This window comes from Xyrauchen texanus, chromosome 9, assembly GCF_025860055.1.
Source record: "Xyrauchen texanus isolate HMW12.3.18 chromosome 9, RBS_HiC_50CHRs, whole genome shotgun sequence".
In the NCBI taxonomy this organism is placed as follows: Eukaryota; Metazoa; Chordata; class Actinopteri; order Cypriniformes; family Catostomidae; genus Xyrauchen; species Xyrauchen texanus.
In genome coordinates this window covers 44324855-44344336 of record NC_068284.1, presented here as the reverse complement: position 1 = coordinate 44344336, position 19482 = coordinate 44324855, and the positions used below count along the sequence as shown (strand labels likewise).

Sequence of the window (19482 nt, the reverse complement as noted above, 5' to 3'; positions counted from 1 at the left end):
TGTACTTCTGTACACAATCCGTTTCTGTAATAGGATGTGCAATCGAGTCGTGGAAGTTTATATATGCCACTTTTGGCCATAGAAGTGAAAAAAACTAATACTGCATTATTTTTTTAACACGTTAAACACATAACTAATAATTATAGAAAATAACATGTTCAATTAAAAAAATAAATACAGAGGCAAGAAAAAGTATGTGACCCCTTTGGAATTAGCTGGTTTTCTGCATTAATTTCTCATTAAATGTGATCTCATCTTTATCAAAGTCACAAGAACAGACAAACACAAGAATGCATAAGATAACAACACACAAACAGTTATAACCGTTCATGTCGTTATTGAACACACCCCATTTAACATTCACACGCTTTGGAAAAAGTACGTGAAACCTTGGATGTAATAATTGGCCGATCCTCCTTTGGCTGCAATAATCTCAGGCAAGTGTTTCTGTTAGCTGTGGATTAGACATACACAACGTTCAGAAGGAATTTTTGGCCATTCTTCCTTACAGAACTGCTTCAACTCAGCCATATTCTTAGCATGTCTGGTGTGAACGGCTCTCTTGAAATAGTTATGCATTAACAAATTAAGACCAATTTAGGACTATTAAATTTAATTTTTTCAAAGTATAAATGCCATTGTAATTACTATAATGTGAAAAAATATATATATATTATCAATTTATTTTTTAAATATAACTTGGACATTCCTGTGTGATATTCACCCATTTATCTTGCCGTTACATTCATTCTACATCCAAAGTAGATGCTTTCTTTACCAAAACAACTTACAATACAGTGCACAAATCACTGGCAAATGCCAGGTCAGGCAGCCAAGAGCGGTGGCACCTGCAGCTGTTCGACAGGTGTCCTGAAAATATATGCTACCTATCAGGATGTGTTACCAAAGCTATATTTGCATAGTTGTAGGGTTGGGGCTTAGTAAAGCCTCACACCATATCACACTGTCTGATAGTTATGCTGGTAGCACATCCTGAAAGGTAGTATCTGCCTGACAACATGTGCTACCTAGGTTTTTAACACATTTCATGCTGTTGTAGTATATACCGACATGTTCTCCCGTGCCTCCCGACATGTAATACCCATGTTTTAACTTTACATATCACTGTTTTTACTGGTGATGGCACATCCTGAGCAGGTAGCACAGAATGTCACAACACCATCAGCACTTACCATAGATATATTTACTCCCAGAATATTTAATCAATCATGAAGTGTGTCCCGTGACTGTTTAAAATAACTAGCGATGACTATTTTGCGAATGAATAATTATTTTGATTTGGTCCTTTGCAGTGAATTGGCCAAACGGGCTTACAAAACTGCTTGAATCGATTCATGATTCAGTACAATTCATTCGGACCACTCTCTCATGGAATCATTTGGAGCAGTTTCTCACACAGAAAAAGAACATCTGGATCTATATGTATATGAATACAGTGTACAAACAGCGCTGAATACAGTGAAAATGTACCTACTATCAAATGAGACAAACTCATTACTCTTAACTTTGAGAGGTAACTTCAGCTAGTGATGTGTCATGTGTCAAACTGAATGTGTTTATGCGTCCGCTCATGATGTTTTTCATGTAAAAGCACCTTTTCAATCGTTTTCAATGTAATAGTGCCTTTTTAACCTTAACGGTATTCAAAGCGCTTTACACTGTGACACATTCACACACACATTCACATTCATACACACAAGGTGCTAGCCTGCCATTGGGAGCAACTGGGTGTTCAGTGTCTTGCCCAATGACACTTCGGCATGTGGAGTCACGTGGGCCGGGATTCGAACCGCCAACCCCAACATTATTGGCTGACCTGCTCCACCAACTAAGCCACAGCCGCCCCGTAAAGATGGATGTCTTTTGACTGTCATGCTTCACTGTGTTTTTGGGATCTCTCATGGGAGCACTGCATTTTTAGAAGCCGTTTTAAGTTAAAAAGACCTTCTTCAACTGTTAAAAACGCATCTTGAGACATCTGCTTTCTGCTCTATTCGTTGTGGTGTTTTGCTTTTTTAGTGCAAGAATGCGTCTGTTCTGAACGATTACTGGAAAAAATGCTTTAGCCAATAGTTACATTAACGCTACTCATACTCATGTAATTCATTATTAGTTTATGTTAGTTTATAATGCATTGACTAATGTTAACATATAGTATAGCCTTTGATGTTAACTTATGTTAATTAATATAAACTTATTTTAAAGTGTTACCAATTACACAAATTCCATTAGGACTGTGAGAATCAATTAAGAATACAAAAATCTTGTAGGAAGTTTATCTGAAATACACTAGGATCTTATTCGATTCTATGGAAAATTCCCACTATGATGAATTATAACATTTCATTCCAGTAGGATTCCTTTAACACAGTACTCAATAATAAAAAAAATGTTTTCCAAATTCCATGTTTGTGGACTAATATTTGTGTGTATTTTTCTTTCTCTTCAACCTCTTTTTTTCTATTTTCTCAGGGATGTGGCAAAGCATATTAACATGACGGTTACTGAACATTTTATACCGACAATCGCAGGCATGAGGAAGCTTGTGGCCTCTCTGTATTGCAAGCAAGTCTTCATCTACATTTTATGAAGTTTTGTGTTCCTTGCCACAGTCGCCTTCAGCATGCTCATAGAGTTTCTAAATACAATTATTATCTCTGTTCACATTTACAATCACATTTAACTACACAATGATCGCAGTAAGACATTATAGATATAACAGTTTAATTTTTTGTTTGTTTTGTTAATGCATTATTTCCTGTAAAGCTGCTTTGAAATTGTGTCGTGAAAAGCGCTATACAAATAAAAATGACTTGACTATTGATGAGGTCCTCCTATTGAATCATGTGATTGTTGCTGTCACAACAAACTCCCTTCAGGCAAGCAGTTTTATTTTTCCCATGTGTTTTAAAGGGATGTGTCATTTTTGTTGTGTAACCGAGAGTATGTAACTGATAACAGTGAACAAATTGTACAAATCGGTTGATTGCAACATGCTCCGAAAAGACGGGGACAATTTAAGACAAAAAACAACTTGACGAATTGAAATGACAAGGCGATGTGAAACAGGAGATGTTAAACTGGTTATGCAATTGTGTCATATAATATAGAAGCCTCCAAAAACAGCCTAGACCTTCAAGAACAAAGATCCAGCGCTTTGAGAACAATGTTTACCAAGGAAAAATTGGAAGTATTTTGGGCATTTCACCCACTTCAGTGCACAATATATTAAAGATTCAAGGAATCTGGTCAAATCTTAGTGCGTAAAGGGCTGGGACATACTTAAAAAACATCATTAATCTGTAATGGATATCATGAACATGGGCTTGGGACAACTTTAGTAAACCATTGTTAGTCAACACCACTCGCCGCTGCATCCACAGATGCACGTTAAGACTTTACTGTGCAAAGCAGAAGCCGTACATCATCACTGTCCAGAAGCGCTGCCGACTTCTCTGGGCTCGGTCTCATCTTAGATGGAAAGTAGAACAGTGGAACCGGGTTTTTTTGGTCTGACAAATTGGTCCAAAGAGGAAATGGACCATCCAAGCTGTTATCAGTGTCATGTCCAAAAGCCAGTGCCTGTATGGGCCAGGGGTGTGTCATGGCATGAGTAACTCGCAGTCCTGACCTGTCTTCAATTCAAAATGTGTGGCGCATTATAAAGCACACCATACAGCAACGAAGACCCCATACAATTGTGCAGCCAAAGAACTGCATAATGGATGATAGGGGGAAAAATTCCACTTTCTAAACTTAACAAACGTGTGTCTTCAGTGACTAAATGCTTAATAAGTGTTATTAGAAGAAATGGTGATGTTTCACATTGGTAAACACTCGACCGTCCCATCTGATTTGAAATTACTGTACATTTAAAAAACTATGAAATTCACAAGGAAAAAATAAATGATCATATAATGTGAATATGTAGTCTTTTCAATACAGCAAAGGGTTAATATAATTTACAAATCACTAATTTTTGTTTTTATTAGCATTTTTCTTACTGTCCCAACTTTTCCGGAATTGGGGTTGTACTATTTTGCAGTATGCAGCTTATAATACCTTTATAGCTCTTAACTATAAAGTATCTGCTATAGTTTCTTAAAACAACAAGCAAAATAATGTAACTAGCTCCACTTAGTGGTCATTAATTGCAATCAAATCAGAAAGGAGAACACTGTTCCCAAAAACAAACATTAAAATAAACAAAACTGTGGAGTATACAAAAATGTATTTGATATTCTTGTTATAAAATACAGACAATAATGTGTAATGTGAATTTAAATAATTAATAAACATCTCTTCTTTTAGTCAATATGACTCCAGATACTGTAAATGCATTTAAGAAAGAGGAAGCATGATTTTCTCAGTGCACATTTAAAATTTTGAATAAAATACAGGATACAAAATACACAAATGAAAGCACATTCCATCAAATTCAGCGCAGTACAATGCTTTAGCCTTCAACATTAAAGGCCACAAACAGTAAATAATTAAACAAAAACAGAACAGAATATCCCAATCTTGACAGACCTCATTCATAAGCAGAAATGCCTACACAAGCAATCATCCGTCACTCTAATGTTAACTCCGTGATCACATTCATGTTAACCTTTAGTCTACAGTGTTACAAATATTCTGAACCACTCGATTAAACTCGTCCGGCTGGTCAGCGTACAAGTGATGTGAAGCATCTTCAATCAACTGCAGAGAGAAAAGCGTGAGTTAAAGCATGAGTTTATTATTGTTTTATCACCAGCCATTTTCTTTTGAATCACTGTTCAACATTTAAAAGGTGCACTCAGTAAATGTTTCTTCATTCAAAAAAATTCTAAAGGCATTTATAATTTTGCATTAAATGTAGGAAATCATGACCACCCACACTATGAGATGGACCAATGAAGCAGAGATGGAACTACAAGCCTGTTTCAACTGCACTAATTGGAGTGTTTTTGAGGCTGTAGTCCACAGATACTGTTACATCATATATCAGTTTCTGTGAGGATATGTGCATTCCTACACAGACTTATTTAACTTACAACAATGACAAACCATGGTTTATAGCAAGGCAGCTTTGTCAGGCCAAAGAGCATGCTTACAGAAGTGGGGATAAAATCTTGTACAATCAGGCAAAAAAACAGACTGACAAAGGATATTAGATTGGCTAAAAGAAGCTATTCTAAAAAGCTGAAAAACACGTTCTTAGATAACAACTCATTGTTGTATGTTAAACAAGTCCTTGTAGGCATCCACATATCCTCACAGAAAGGGATGTATGATGTCACCGTATCTGTGGAGAGGCCTGAAGGACATAACCAACTACAAGACACCATCCCCCAACTCTGTAAGGAATCAACAACTGGCTGAAAATCTGAATGTGTTTTACTGTAGATTTGAAAAGCCCAGTCTTACACCCCACACCCACTCCAACCTTCAAAACACTCAAACATTTACACCTCCTGCAACCACCCTCCTCCCCTCTCCTGCTACTCGACCTGCACTTAGGATCTGTGAAAAGGATGTGTGCTGGGTCTTCCAGAAACAGAAGTCAAGGAAATCTCAGGGCCCTGATGGTGTTTCACCCACTTGTCTAGAATCCTGTGCTGACCAGCTGGCCCACATATTCACACATATCATCAGCACATCACTGGAGAAGTGTGAAGTTCCCTGCTGCTTCAAATGCTCCATCATCATCCCCATCCCAAAGAAACCCAAAATCACAGGAATGAATGACTACTAGCCCATTGCTCTGACATCTTTTGACATGAAGTAATTTGACAGACTGGTGATAGCCCAACTGAAGGACATCACTGGACCCTTTCTGGATCCCCTGCAGTTTGCTTATCAAGCTAACAGGTTTGTGGATGATGCGGTCAATATGGGACTGCATTACATACTTCAACATCTAGACCAGGGGTTCTCAATGTGGGCGGTACTGCCCCCCAGGGTGCGTTCAAAGGATGCCGGGGGGGAGAAAATTAGTAGAATGGGGGCATTAGGTCACAAATGGAGGCATTTATCAGTTATAATAATCAAATTTATAGTCAAGTTCCTATTTGCATTAAAATATTTATCTAGACTTGGGAGTATATCAGTTGGTTCTCAAGTATACGGTTCATCTGATTTTGAAGTCTAGTGATGCATCAGAAGTATCTGGTTTAGCAGCATCAAATACACAGACAGAGGCACAACCATGGCTAATGCACATGTATGGCTCTGTGGATGAATACGGCTCAATGGACAGAACAGTGCGAGGGCAAAGCTCTTAAAGCTTGAGCTCTTGAATTTACTATAGTAACACTTACTGTTATTTAGGCAGAAATAGATTGATAATAAATATTTTCATATTACTTCAGCTCTATTAAATTTGTCATAGGCTACAAAAGGGGAGTAAGGGAATATAATTATATATAATTTTTGTTACAACTTAAAAATATTTATATATTTTTATTAATTGTTTTTACATGAGTTTATAGTAGGTCTACTGTTTATAATGCCATAGTTTGTTTTATAGAAATCATGTTACGTCTAACCATGGTAGTGAAGAGGATCCATGCTTCCATGTGTTTACTATTGTTTACTACTGTTACAAATACCAAAGTTAAAACTATAAAAATAATTAATATAAAAATTTTCAAATGTAAAATATATTAACAACATAACTTTTATTATTTGTTATTGTCTTTGCATTTTCACTTTATAGGCCCCAGATATAGCCCTCCATCTGCTTGAATTCAAGAAACACAAGGTTTTGCCTCACATTCATGGCTCGATGAATGTGAGGCAATATTGAGTTTTGTGTTTTACATTTTTTCTCGGCTGGGGTAAGGGAATGAAGTAGGGGGGCGTTCATCAAAAAGATTGAGAACCACTGATCTAGACAGACCAGGGACATATGCAAGGATCCTTTTTATGGACTTCAGTTCGGCTTTTAACACCATCAACCCTGATCTCCTATGGACTAAATTAACCCAGCTCTCTGTTCCCACATCTATCTGTCAGTGGCAGCAGCTAGTGAGAATGGGGAAATTCAATTCCAACACATGTACTATCAGCACATGGGATGTGTGCTCTCCCCACTACTCTTTGCTCCTCTACAACAATGACTGCACTGCCAAGGACCCCTCTGTTAAGCTCCTAAAGTTCACAGATGACACTACTGTCATTGGCCTCATCCAAGATGATGATGATGAGTCTGCATACAGATGGGAAGTTGAACAGCTGGCCGTCTGGTGCAGTCAAAACTTCCTGGAACTGATCACGCTCAAAACAGTGGTGATGTTAGTGGACTTTACGAGGAACGCCCCAGTATTAACCCCACTCACCATTCTAAACAGCACTGTGGCTGAAGTGGAGTCATTCAGGTTCCTGGGCACTACCATCTCACAAGACCTTACTTTTCGAACTGTTGCCCTCTGGCCAGCGCTACAGTACTGAGTACCAGAACAGCCAGGCACAGGAACTGTTTTTTCCCTCAGGCCATCCACCTCATGAACAGTTAAAACTGCCCCAAATACTTTCCTTTTTGTCAACACAAACATGTGCAATTTTCAATCCATCCATTCCTACTTATATTTATATTTAATTTATATTTTTAACATTTAACATATATTTTAACAAGATGACACAAAGACAAAAATTACTGAATACACCTTTGAACAGAAGACCAACTGCAATTCATTGTACAGATATTTTGATGTCATCATCATCATTGATGTCACAATGATGAATTTTTCTAAATTGTAAGGGTTGGTTAACACCAGAACATGTTTTTGCATCATTCCATGCTCTTTTAAAAAAAAAATTCTATGTAAACATGCGCTAAACAGATATCTTTGACTGTTGCGCCCTATCATGCCATTTTATTTTTCAGCGTCTCGCACAGAAGCGTCACATTTTTTAGATGCTATGTCAGGTTCTAAAACAATGGTAACTTTTAAAAAACTTCTCGAGACACCTGTGTTTAGTTCTATTTTTGACATTACATCTAGCACACTCTGGCGCAGGGACGTTCGTCGCTCACGCGCGTTTGCTGCAGCTAGATTATAACGTGATTGCTCGTGACATAGTGAATCATAATATATGTGTCACGATCACTGTGTGCATCTTATCATGAAGAAAATCGGCGATACCATCTCTACGAAGAAGAGAAAGTTTGTTTTTGTGAGTTAAAGATGGATCGATGTGAACAGCTGCGCCCTGTTTGATTGACAGGCGGCTTATGTGTGTGTGTTCCAAAATGCTCGCGTAATGTGCACCTGAACGGTCAAATACACTTCAAAATTCTACTAAAATGCCTGTGGTGAGATATTCATGAAAACACAGAGACTGATGTCTAATGTGAACATAAACAGCAGAGAAAAAGTGGATCTGTATTAAAATGTCGGACTTGTAAGTGTAAATGTAAGCTAATAGACCTGCTACTGTCTAGTGTGTCATCATAATAATCAAACAACCATAGCAAGAAAACACTCACTGCTCTTGACTGGGTAACTTAAGTAGCTTTTAAAAGTATTAATGTATTTATGCTGCATTTCATTCTGAATATTTACTTGAATACTTGAAAGCCTCCTAAAAATTATAGTAAAAATAATAAAAGTATTTTCTTAATTTGTATTTTCTGCTCTGTTATTTTATTCATTGCTGTTTTTTAATGTTATTTTATTACTGACTGTTTACTAATCTTGAATAGTTACATAAGAACTTTAGCAAGTTAAATTTAGTATTAAATGCAGAAAATTGTGTAGAAGCATAATAAGAATGATTGAGAAATATTAATACAATACTGTCATTTCAAACATTGTAATAATTACTCACAATGACACTGGTGGGGCTTTTGCCTCTGATATGAGCGACTTGGTTTCCAGTGGAGCTGTCCACCCAGGAAAGCGATCCATACAGCATGGTGATAGGCATCGATGGGGGCAGCAAATTCACACGCTGCACCATCGGCCTTTTTGCCCAGCCGAGAGACTCGGACATGGCTTTAAAACCCACCTCACCACTGAGAGAGTAACAGACATGCTTGAATACGCTTTATTCAACCAGGCAGCAAAATATATATATCTTTTTTTATTCATCAGATTTGATAAGAAATCAGACATTCAGACCTTGTTTTCACCTTGTAGTAAGATGTATTTTGGGTGATCGATCGCATGTGGTCAGCCCTAAATACAGGTCTAAACGGGGTCTAAAACACTTTGTTATCGGATCACAAAAACCACATTCAAATGAGGTCAAAAACGCATGTGACCGCATCACATTTGAGGTGTAAACGCTAATCCGTCCTGTATGTGACACAGCTACAGTGAAGCTCCACCTCTCACCTGTCAATCAACCACTGCGCTAAAACAAGAGTTTAAAGTTTGCTGGTTACGAGCCTCTTTAAAATTAAATAAATGTCCAATCGGACAAATTTCAACTGCATCTGGGAGAAACAGCGAGTCATTTTCCGTGCTTTCTTTGTCTTTTCTGAACTTTGTTGCACTTTAATATCATGCAGTAACACACTGACATAGTGATTGATGTATGTCGTCATGAAATCAGAGACCCTCCCCTCCAAATCCGAACACAAGTGGTCACAGGAGACGCATTTAAGTGACCAGGTGTAAACAGCTACATTTTATATGTCTCGCCTGACCACATTTGATCGGATCACCCAAGATGCATCCTAATACCAGGTTTAAATGGGGTCATACATATACATATGTGGTTTGAAATCATATTTTTGGGAATGCATCTTAGTCAGATAAGAATTTAAGTAGTTTTTATTTTCATCACTGGGGATACGACACACATGTAACGTCATACAGTAAGCAGTGACAAATATTGTCTGGAACTGTGTCCAAATGCTAAATATGTTTAAGAATGCTTCTCTATGAATTGTTAATATAACAGGTCATACCTGGGGCTCTGAGCATTACAGTGGTAAAGGTATTGTGTCATAGTGTCATCATCAAACAGATCTCCAAACTTCCTCTTGAAATCAGGACGGAATCTGTTGACCAGTCCTGGACCTGCAGGTCAATGAATGAACTGTGATAAATAAAAAATTCTGTAACATGGCTCTTTTTGCTTTTTTAAACAAAATGTAGAAATGTAGAGCATTCCGAATCGGTCCATTTTGTGTAGCAACCATTGTAACTGGGGTACCCCTCCACTTTGGGTGATAACAATTTTGCACATTTTATCATTGCATTTGGGCTCTGTTTGTTTGGCCACAGTACAAAGAAAAAATTAATTAGCTGGCCATGTTAAATGGCAGCACTAACCAGTGGCCAACCCTTGGCACTAGATCGAATTCATAAACACGCAATCAGTACATGCTAACATTATATTACTGATTAATATTCATGAGACTTAGTTGATTAAATGTGTCCCCCCCTACTTTCCATATTGTGCCTGCATATGAGGTTACATTTGAGTTTAGGTTAGCTGCCTATGTAGGCAGTAGAAAGCAAGGTAGCTCACTAGGTTTTGGAATATTGCTCATCCTCACCCAATGGTCCTGCTGCTCTGATGACAGCCAGAGGATTGAAGAAACTGAATAGTGAAGCCACAGCTTTCACCCAGCGAGGTGGCGACACCTTTTTAACCTCTGACCCCTGACCTTCTGACCCCTGTGACTGAGGCTGGGGTCGCTCTGGGAAACCCCACGCGTCCACCAGGATGAGATGGCTGACTCTAGTGGAGATGCATAAAATAAAACATTAATATAAAGCTATAAAGTTTTGCTTTTATTTATAGGCAAGTTCAACTGAAAATTAAATCATTGTGGAATCATAATTTGCTCACCCTCATGTCATTCCAAACCTGTATGACTTACTTTCTTCGGTAAAACATGAGGATATACAGTATTTTTTTTTAAATCTATGAAAGCGAATGGACACAAATGCTGTTCATCTACAAAAATTACAAAAAATCTTCATAAAGTACAATAAAAGTAGTTCATATATCTTGCATGCTATATTTTAAGTCTTCTGAAGGCATACGATAGTTTTAACTTCAGAAAAGCCGTTATTCACTGATAATCTTCCCCTCTTTTGCAGCTACCATATCTCATTAGCATTCACGTTTATTTAATTATTATGGGTCATGATATGTCGCAACAAGTTTGACATTCGTGATGCCAAACAGGGTGGATTTAGGCATGGGCGACATGGGCGGTCCCCCAGCACACCCCCGTCAAACAACTTTGGGGGCGCGTTGAAGCGGGTTTCGCCCAGGGTGCCAAAGAAGCTAGAACCGCTACTGATGCCAAAACTCACTGGTCATCATGTGTCTCGTACCGGATTATAATGTATTCACCAATATTTTAATATTCAGAATCGAAAATGAGGTTTGAGAGTTACAGCGGAAGAGACAAATTTCTGCAACTTACCACTAATTCAATTGAATGGATTCAGAAGACTTGGAATATAGTTGTTTGTACTTTTGAATGTACTTTTATGGAGCTTTTTTGACATTTTTGGTGCCTGATAACGTCCATCCCAATGTGAAAAACTGCAATGTAAACATTGTACGTAACACCTTTTGTGTTCCACAGAAGAAAAAGTCACACAGATTAAGAGCGACATAAGGGTGAGTAAATCATAACAGAACTTTCTTTTTTAGGTGAACTATTACTTGAAGCTATCATTTACTAAATTAGCTTCATCAGTTACCTCTCAGGATACTGGATAGAATAAGATGTTGCTAGGTAACCACCCAGGCTGTGACCCAATAGGATCATGCGTTCCAATCCCAGTGATTGTCTCCATTCCTCTAAAGAACTGACAAACTGTTCCTCAGCCAGTGAGGCATCTGATGGGAACAATGGGCGGGAACTGCGACCGAAGCCCAACAGGTCAAGAGCATAGACTGGACGAGAGTGACTCAACGCATCTAGATTATGAATCCAGAGGCCGACACCCCCTCCAAACCCATGGACCATTACAAGGGGCGTCTGAGTGGCTACGAAGAGAGAACACATAGACAGACTTAAAACCAAATTAATTTTATATGGAGGTGAATTGTACCATGTAACATGACAAATAAAACCAGAGTTAAAGAAGACATTTGTCTGGTGAGCAGTGTTATTACATTAATGAAAACTAAAATGATTTAAATTCATTTTAGTTAACTGAAATTAAAATAAAACTGAAATGATTGGAAAAAAATGAAACTAAAGAAACATATTTTGTCATAACTTCGAAACTGTTAGTTTTATTTGATATTTTTTGATACTTTATAAACATTTTAACATTTACAATCCACCTTAATTAAATATGAAAAATGAGAAATGTAATTTAAATTATACCAATATGCTAATACAAAAAAATAAAAACTTATTTAACTGAAACTAAAATAAAACTAAAATAACAATGTTTGAAAACTAACTAAAACAATCCTAACTGGGATATCAAATTTAATATAAAATAAAAACTAGACTATAAATCCATAACTATAATAATTCTGCTCATAAGAACCGGTAAGCAAAGATTTAAAGGGATAGCTCACCCAAAATTTACTTATCCTCATGCCATCCCAGATGTGTATGACTGACTTTCTTCTGCTGAAACCAAACAAGATTTTTAGACCTTTTAAGCTCCAAAAATCACATAAAGGCATCATAAAATTAATCCATACGACTCCAGTGGTTTAAAATATGTCTTCTGATGTAAGCAATGCAATATTTAAATCCTTTTTACTATAAATCTCCACTATCACTTTCACATTCTGAAAGTGAAAGTGGAGATTTATATTAAAAAGGATTAAAATATAGATAAATATCTTACCCACACATATTATATTGTTTCAAGACTTTTAAAGACATAGATTTAACCACTGGAGTCATATGGATTACTTTTATGCTGCCTTTATGTGATTTGTGGAGCTTCTAATGTCTGGCCACCGTTCACTTGCATTGTATAGAGCTGAAATATTCTTCTAAAAATCTTTGTGTTCAGCAAAAGAAAGAACATTATACACATCTGGGATGTCATGAGGGTGATTAAATGATACATCTTTGGGTGAACTATCCCTTTAAGACATTCACTTTTTTGTTGTTGTTTTTTTAGCTGAATTCCTTGAATTTCCATTAAGAATTAAAGAGATAATTGTACTATGCAAATATACTGTAACTTTCAAAACCCCAAACTTGTACCCAAACAAAAAAAAGAGAGCATTTTGAAACTAAGCTGCAAAATGAACTAACTCTTATCTCACAGAACTCTCTGGTGTCAAACAGATAAATGCATTAATACACAACCGCCCACCTTAACATGTCACCAATGCCTATTTTGACAATATTTAGGCAATACTCACAAAGGTTCGCCCAAAAATGAAAGGCGATTCAGTCATTATTTACTCACCTTTATGTTGTTCCAAACATTTTTGACATTCTTTACCTATTGGTCATCATTCACTTTCAAATTATGTAAAAAACAAAACAAAAAGCATTCTGCTTTACATCCCCTTTTGTGCTAAATGAGGAGAAAAAATGTCATACAAGGTTTGGGACAACATGAGTGTGAGTAAATGATGACAAAACAATTATTTTGGGGTGCACTATCCCTTTAAGTATGTACAACGAGACTGAAAATAAACATGGAGAAGGTAAACTCTACCTTGCTCTGTAGGTTTGCGTGCTGTCTTGTTGGTCACTTTAAGAGTCCATATTCTGTTTTGATTTGGCAAAGTCACAAATCTGGACCAAACGTCATTCTGGATAACTGGTAATGAACAGGCACAGATAGCAAATTACAACATTGTAAAAACTATAACTATATTAGGCTTAATGGGAATATTTATTAGAACAGAAGGTCAAAGTTTAAAAGAAAGGATCTTACAAGCAAGAATTTTAGCCTCTGCACTTTTCAACAGCGACATGGATGTTGGGCTCCACGATGGCCACCAAAACCAGCTCACAGAGGTCGTCCTAAACAGAGACGTAAAGATGAGTCACTTTTGTCTATGATTATATCTGTATACACTGTCTTATGTCATTGCCTTTACACACAGTACAAGCCTGTCACCTGCTGGTGATAAACAAATGAGTGATAATGATGCTTTGGGGGGTGCAAGTAATTCACAAACACACAGGAAGAACAGGAGAAGAACAAAATGTTCCACATAAACAGCCAAGCAAGAGATGAAGTGCAGTAAACTGGTTATTATTTAAGTATGAGTCTAATTCATGTTCAGGAAACTAAAGTGAAAAGTAATTATATTAATTAGCACTTAAACCTTATGCAACCTTATGCATTTTTGTCTCTTTCATTTTTGTTTAATCGATCATTTTGGCTATGTTCATTTAGCCAAAGGTGTGTATTTTTGGGGGAATTTTGATATTTCAACCTTCCTATAATACATCTGATACGCTGTATGTGTATACAAAATATTTACACAAAAATGTCCCCATTGAAATATTTGATCCCAGTGCCATTAAAGCATAAAATCATGAATTCTATGATATTATGCTTTCATTCTGGAGCACTGGCTTCAAAACGTATTTTTTTATATTTTCCACCAGATGGCGCTAAATATATATATATATATATATATATATATATATATATCATGTTTAGCCTATGGAGCAAGTACATGCTTTTTCCCCCATTTTCTGTTTGCTGTATAATAGGGCACTGTAGGCCAATTGTATAAATTATGCAGATATTATTGTGTGGGTGTGTTGATATGGATGTCAGGGTGTGTTATGTATGTGCGTATTGAGAAGTGTGTGTGTGTGTGTGTGTGTGTGTGTGTGTGTGTGCAACAGTCGCATATATGTGAAACAAACTGGCATTTAAAGGGTTAAAATCATGAAAATGAATGAATATTTGGAAGTTATGATCAAGACTGATGTTGGCTAAAACAATTATACAAAAATAATATATCATATTATTATGGCAGTTTTATGACGTGGACATTTTTGTCCTCTAAGGACCTCTGAGTAATTGTTTTTTTTTTAATTTAACGCACAAGAATATTTCATAACTCATTTCATAAATATATTTCACACAATGACGATCATTCATATGAACACACAATCCTGCCTAACCTGTATGCACACCGATTGTGATGTAACAACTCAGCATGACTTTGCAAAACGAAATCAGCTGATGCACGTCTATGTCTAACATGATAGCACAATTATAAATAAATATATACATATATTTCCTTTCAGTAGTTCATGTCAGAGACACTGATATAGGCACATTAGGCAAGCATCATCCGAACGTGTTTCATAACAGTGGGAACTTCACGTTACAGTGACAAATGTAACTCAATCTGCATATACATGAATATGACTGAATATTAAAATATCACGCTACTTACTCGATATCTGTCTCGTCTTGCATGTCGGCGTATACGGAACAAGTTAGTAAGCAACATAACACAAAGCCTCGATGACAGACTTGTGGTCTGTTACGCATTACAGTCACTCCTTCTTCTTCTTTTGGCGTTTAATGGCTGTTGGCAAACAAATGATATGCATTCCCGCAACTTACTGGGCTGGAGTGATTCCATTGATGGAATGGAAGAAAAAAAAATATATATATATAATTATAATTTTTTTGCATCATTGGAAACACACACACACACACATATATATTTGGCCAAAGGTGAAATCTGGTAATGATTGTGAATTCCCTCTTTCACCACTTGATATATGATAAAGTTCCTCTTCCCTCCTCATTCTAAAGTTCTTGCCAATTCCCTTCTATAGCTGTTCTGATTTTGGCCTTATCTTCTTCTTTACTTAGTGGGATATTACATTTTTATATGTGATAATTTCAGCACCACACTGTAAAAAAAATTATGTTGTTTTTACAAAAAAAAAAAAAAAAAAAAAAAAAAAACTGGCAGCTGTGGTTGCCAGAATAATTATGTAAAAATACAGTAAAAATGTAGTTAAAATGGTTATAATTTACATGACCATGCTGGCACTGTAAAAAAATTAAAAAATAATAATTCTGTTAAATTTACACTAAAAACATTGAATAAACTTGATATTAGCCTTCTGAAGCTGTAAATATCTGCCTTTTCCTTTATAAGGTTCTTGTTAATCACCGTAAAAACTAGAAGGGCACATGATGACATGTAATTCATCAATAGTGTCTCTTCCAGGAGCACTAATCAATAAACGTGGAGACAGCGCTCAGTGTCACTCACACAAACACTAAACACCATCAGAGTAACACGTGAGATTTAAATAATGCAGTATGAACTAAAGTACATCAAATATAAAACAGAACACCCCAGTGTACGTAACTGATATTAAAAATAAGATGAAACATATCTATTCCGATAAATTATAATGTAATGGGTCACGCAGGGAATTTACTGTACAATAAATTACTGTAAAAGTACATGTACTCTCTATTAAGTATACAGGAAAATCATATTTTTTACATAAATTTTTTTTTTTAATTTTATTGTAAAAACTACTGTATTGTAAAATATAGATATATGTTTACTGCATATTTTACAGTTAATTTCGGTTAATCGATTAACTTTTTATTTCTACAGCATTTTTACAGTATTTTACTGTTAACATTACAGACATTACAGACATTTTTTTACAATGCAGCTTTGCTTAATGACCAACCACCTCATTTCTATCCACTCCCACGTGTGCTGGAACCCACAGGAAACACATCTTAATTCCTAACTTATTTACTCTATACATATTTAAATAATTTTATATAAAATGTCTTGTCATGAGGAATTCCCGCTCAAAATTATTGATAAAGCAGAGAATAAAGCTGAGCATATCACCACATTCAATGGCCGAGTGTCCTCCATCCACCTGATAGCTAATAATATCACCACCATCTCTGCTGAATAAACTCCTACTTTGGTCAGATACTCTTTTACCAACTTTAACATATAAACGAAGTCCCCATTTATCCGTCCATTTTCCCCCCTCATTAATTGCACTTCCGCATACTTTTAGCCACATACGAAACATTCCTCCCTCTCTTCCACAGTGCTCCATCATCCGCAAACAGAGACTTTTCAACTCCTGCACCAACCTGGGAAAAGATGTCATTAATCATTACAGTAAATAGGATGGGGCTACACACGCTACCTTGAGGAGTACCATTTTCGATATAATATGTTTTGGAATACGATGATCCCACCCTGACTTGAATAGATCTATCAAAAAGGAAACTGTGAAACCAGTTAAACATTCTCCCTCCATTACCCATCTTATCCAGTTTATTTAGAAGCCTCTCTTTCCATATCATATGGTAGGTTTTCTCCACGTCTAGAAATACCCCTACTAATACCCCGTCCTTGTTTATTACAGTCAATTCTAAAGGCCGGGATTTTTCATTTTGTAACAATGACGTCAGCGTTTAAAGGGACCGCATCTTAGAAATAGAAGGTAGAATGACAATAAACCAGAATCACAGCGGCGCCATTTTTCTTTTTATTTGTTTTTGTTTTGACAAGAATGAGAAAGAGGCAGATGAGGGTAATTCAATGGGTTGTACTGATGTTTAAAGTGCTTTTGGATCGTTCCACATAAGATACATTGAAAAAAACGGAATACATGTAACGGAATTATGTATTTAAAAATACAAAATATAAGTAACAGTATTCCACTACAGTTACAATTTAAATAATTGGTAATTAGAATACAGTTACATTCAAAAACCATTCTGATTACTGAAGAGGTTACTTTGCATTTTATTGTCATTTGTTTCATTTAGTCCTTTCAGATGTAAAACATTTATACATATCAATTATTAGATCCAAAGTGCATTTGAACAGCAGTGAAACACTTTCTTATGATGTGTTACATTCATACGAGCATACAGAGAAGTACGTTTGAAGTAAGTTTGGAGCAGAAGAAATAGAAATAATCCTTGTGTAAATAGTTAGCTTTACGCTAAGCTAAAATGCTCATAAAATAGCCATTTTACATGCACGTTACTAGACACAATCATATTTTTTTATCAAGCAAATTTATGTTGGTGCATGATTTCTTCTCGTCTAGTAAGATATTATGGCAAAAAACATATTCTTGATAATCATTTTTGTATTGTTTTACTGTAAAAATATCTAAAATCCTTAAAACAAGATAAATTAGATTGATCTTGTTTTAGAAACAACACTGCATAAAATATTTGGGTTTTTCAGAGAATGTATTTTTAACATGTGTATTTTCTCTTACTGTACTGACAGAGTTTTTATAGTCAAAACAAGTGAAAGAAGTAAGAAGTAATCCAAAGTATTTAGAGTACATTACTGACCTTGAGTAATCTAACGGAATACGTTACAAATGACTTTTTACAGCATGTATTCTGTAATCTGTAGTGGAATACATTTCAAAAGTAACCCTCACAACCCTGGCTTTAACATTTACATTTATTCATTTGGCAGATGCTTTTATCCAAAGTGACTTACAAAAGAGGAAAACATAAACGAATCATCTTAAGGAGACAATGGTACAAAAAGTGCCATATTACAAGTTTCACTAGCCTCAGAATAATACTCAAGACAGATTAAAGTGCAACAAGATTTTTGTTTTAGTGACTGGTTAAGTGCTCTTGGAAAAAATGTGTTTTTAGCTGTTTTTTGGAGACAGAAAGTGAGTCATCTTCACGGATGGAGTTGTGACGGTTGTTCCACCAAAGTGGTACGATGCAGCCGAAAGTCTGAAAAAGTGTTTTGGTGCCTCTTTGTGTTGGTACAACAAGGCGATGTTCCTTAGGCTTCTGGTGGGAACGTAGCTCTGCAGAAATGATTTTAGGTATGACTGTTTTCAAGGGGTAGCATGATGTTAGCTGGTATTACAGTGGGCTGTGGAGCGGAGGGGGGCGGGGCCGGGTCGGAATATCGCGCGACCGGTCCCCAATCGGCCTGATGAGGCGCGCAAGGGATAAAGGCGGCCGGTGACGATGGTTCAAGAGAGAGAGAATTACGGGCATGTCCGTCATGTGTGTGTTTATGTTCGTGTGTTTTGGTTTTGAGTTTAATTAAAAATGATTTATATTGACATGCCGGTTTTCGCCTCCTCCTTGCCCATCCTTTAACTGTGTTACATGGGCATTTACATTAAAGTTTAAAGGAGAGGCTTAGGCCAAACTAAGCTTTTCAGACAGAGGGACAGAGGCAGTTTGGAAAAATATAATTTATTACTAAATTATGTCTGTTTTGGTGTGAAAATAAACTTTACATTATAAGTGGACCATAAAAGAGTATGCCATGACCCCTTTCAAATTTGAATGTTATTCCGTTTGGTTTTTGAGCTGTCAAGAGCCCCCTGGATGAATTAAGTTTTTTGTTATTGAAAACAGCTAGTTACATATTCCATCCAATGGAATAAACACATCAGATATGTAAAATACATTCAGCAGCAATAATCCATAATTATTAGCTTGGGTTACTTTATGAAAACTGTATTTCCATTTCAAACAAAGAAATGCTGCATACGATTTTTTGTTATTGAATTATTATTATTTTAAG

The 19482-nt window shown here is 36.3% G+C and overlaps 1 protein-coding gene across 1 annotated transcript; it reads right to left on the bottom strand.

Moving 5' to 3' along the window:
• Positions 1–4230: 4230 nt before the first annotated feature.
• On the bottom strand, positions 4231–15477 carry LOC127649065 ((Lyso)-N-acylphosphatidylethanolamine lipase-like). Its single transcript, XM_052133977.1, has 8 exons — positions 15340–15477; positions 13851–13939; positions 13629–13733; positions 11685–11973; positions 10520–10704; positions 9926–10037; positions 8839–9025; positions 4231–4725 (listed from the first exon to the last, which is right to left on the bottom strand). Exons 1-8 carry the CDS (start codon positions 15435–15437, stop codon positions 4636–4638), a joined length of 1155 nt encoding a protein of 384 aa, XP_051989937.1. The 5' UTR covers positions 15438–15477; the 3' UTR covers positions 4231–4635.
• Positions 15478–19482: the final 4005 nt, after the last annotated feature.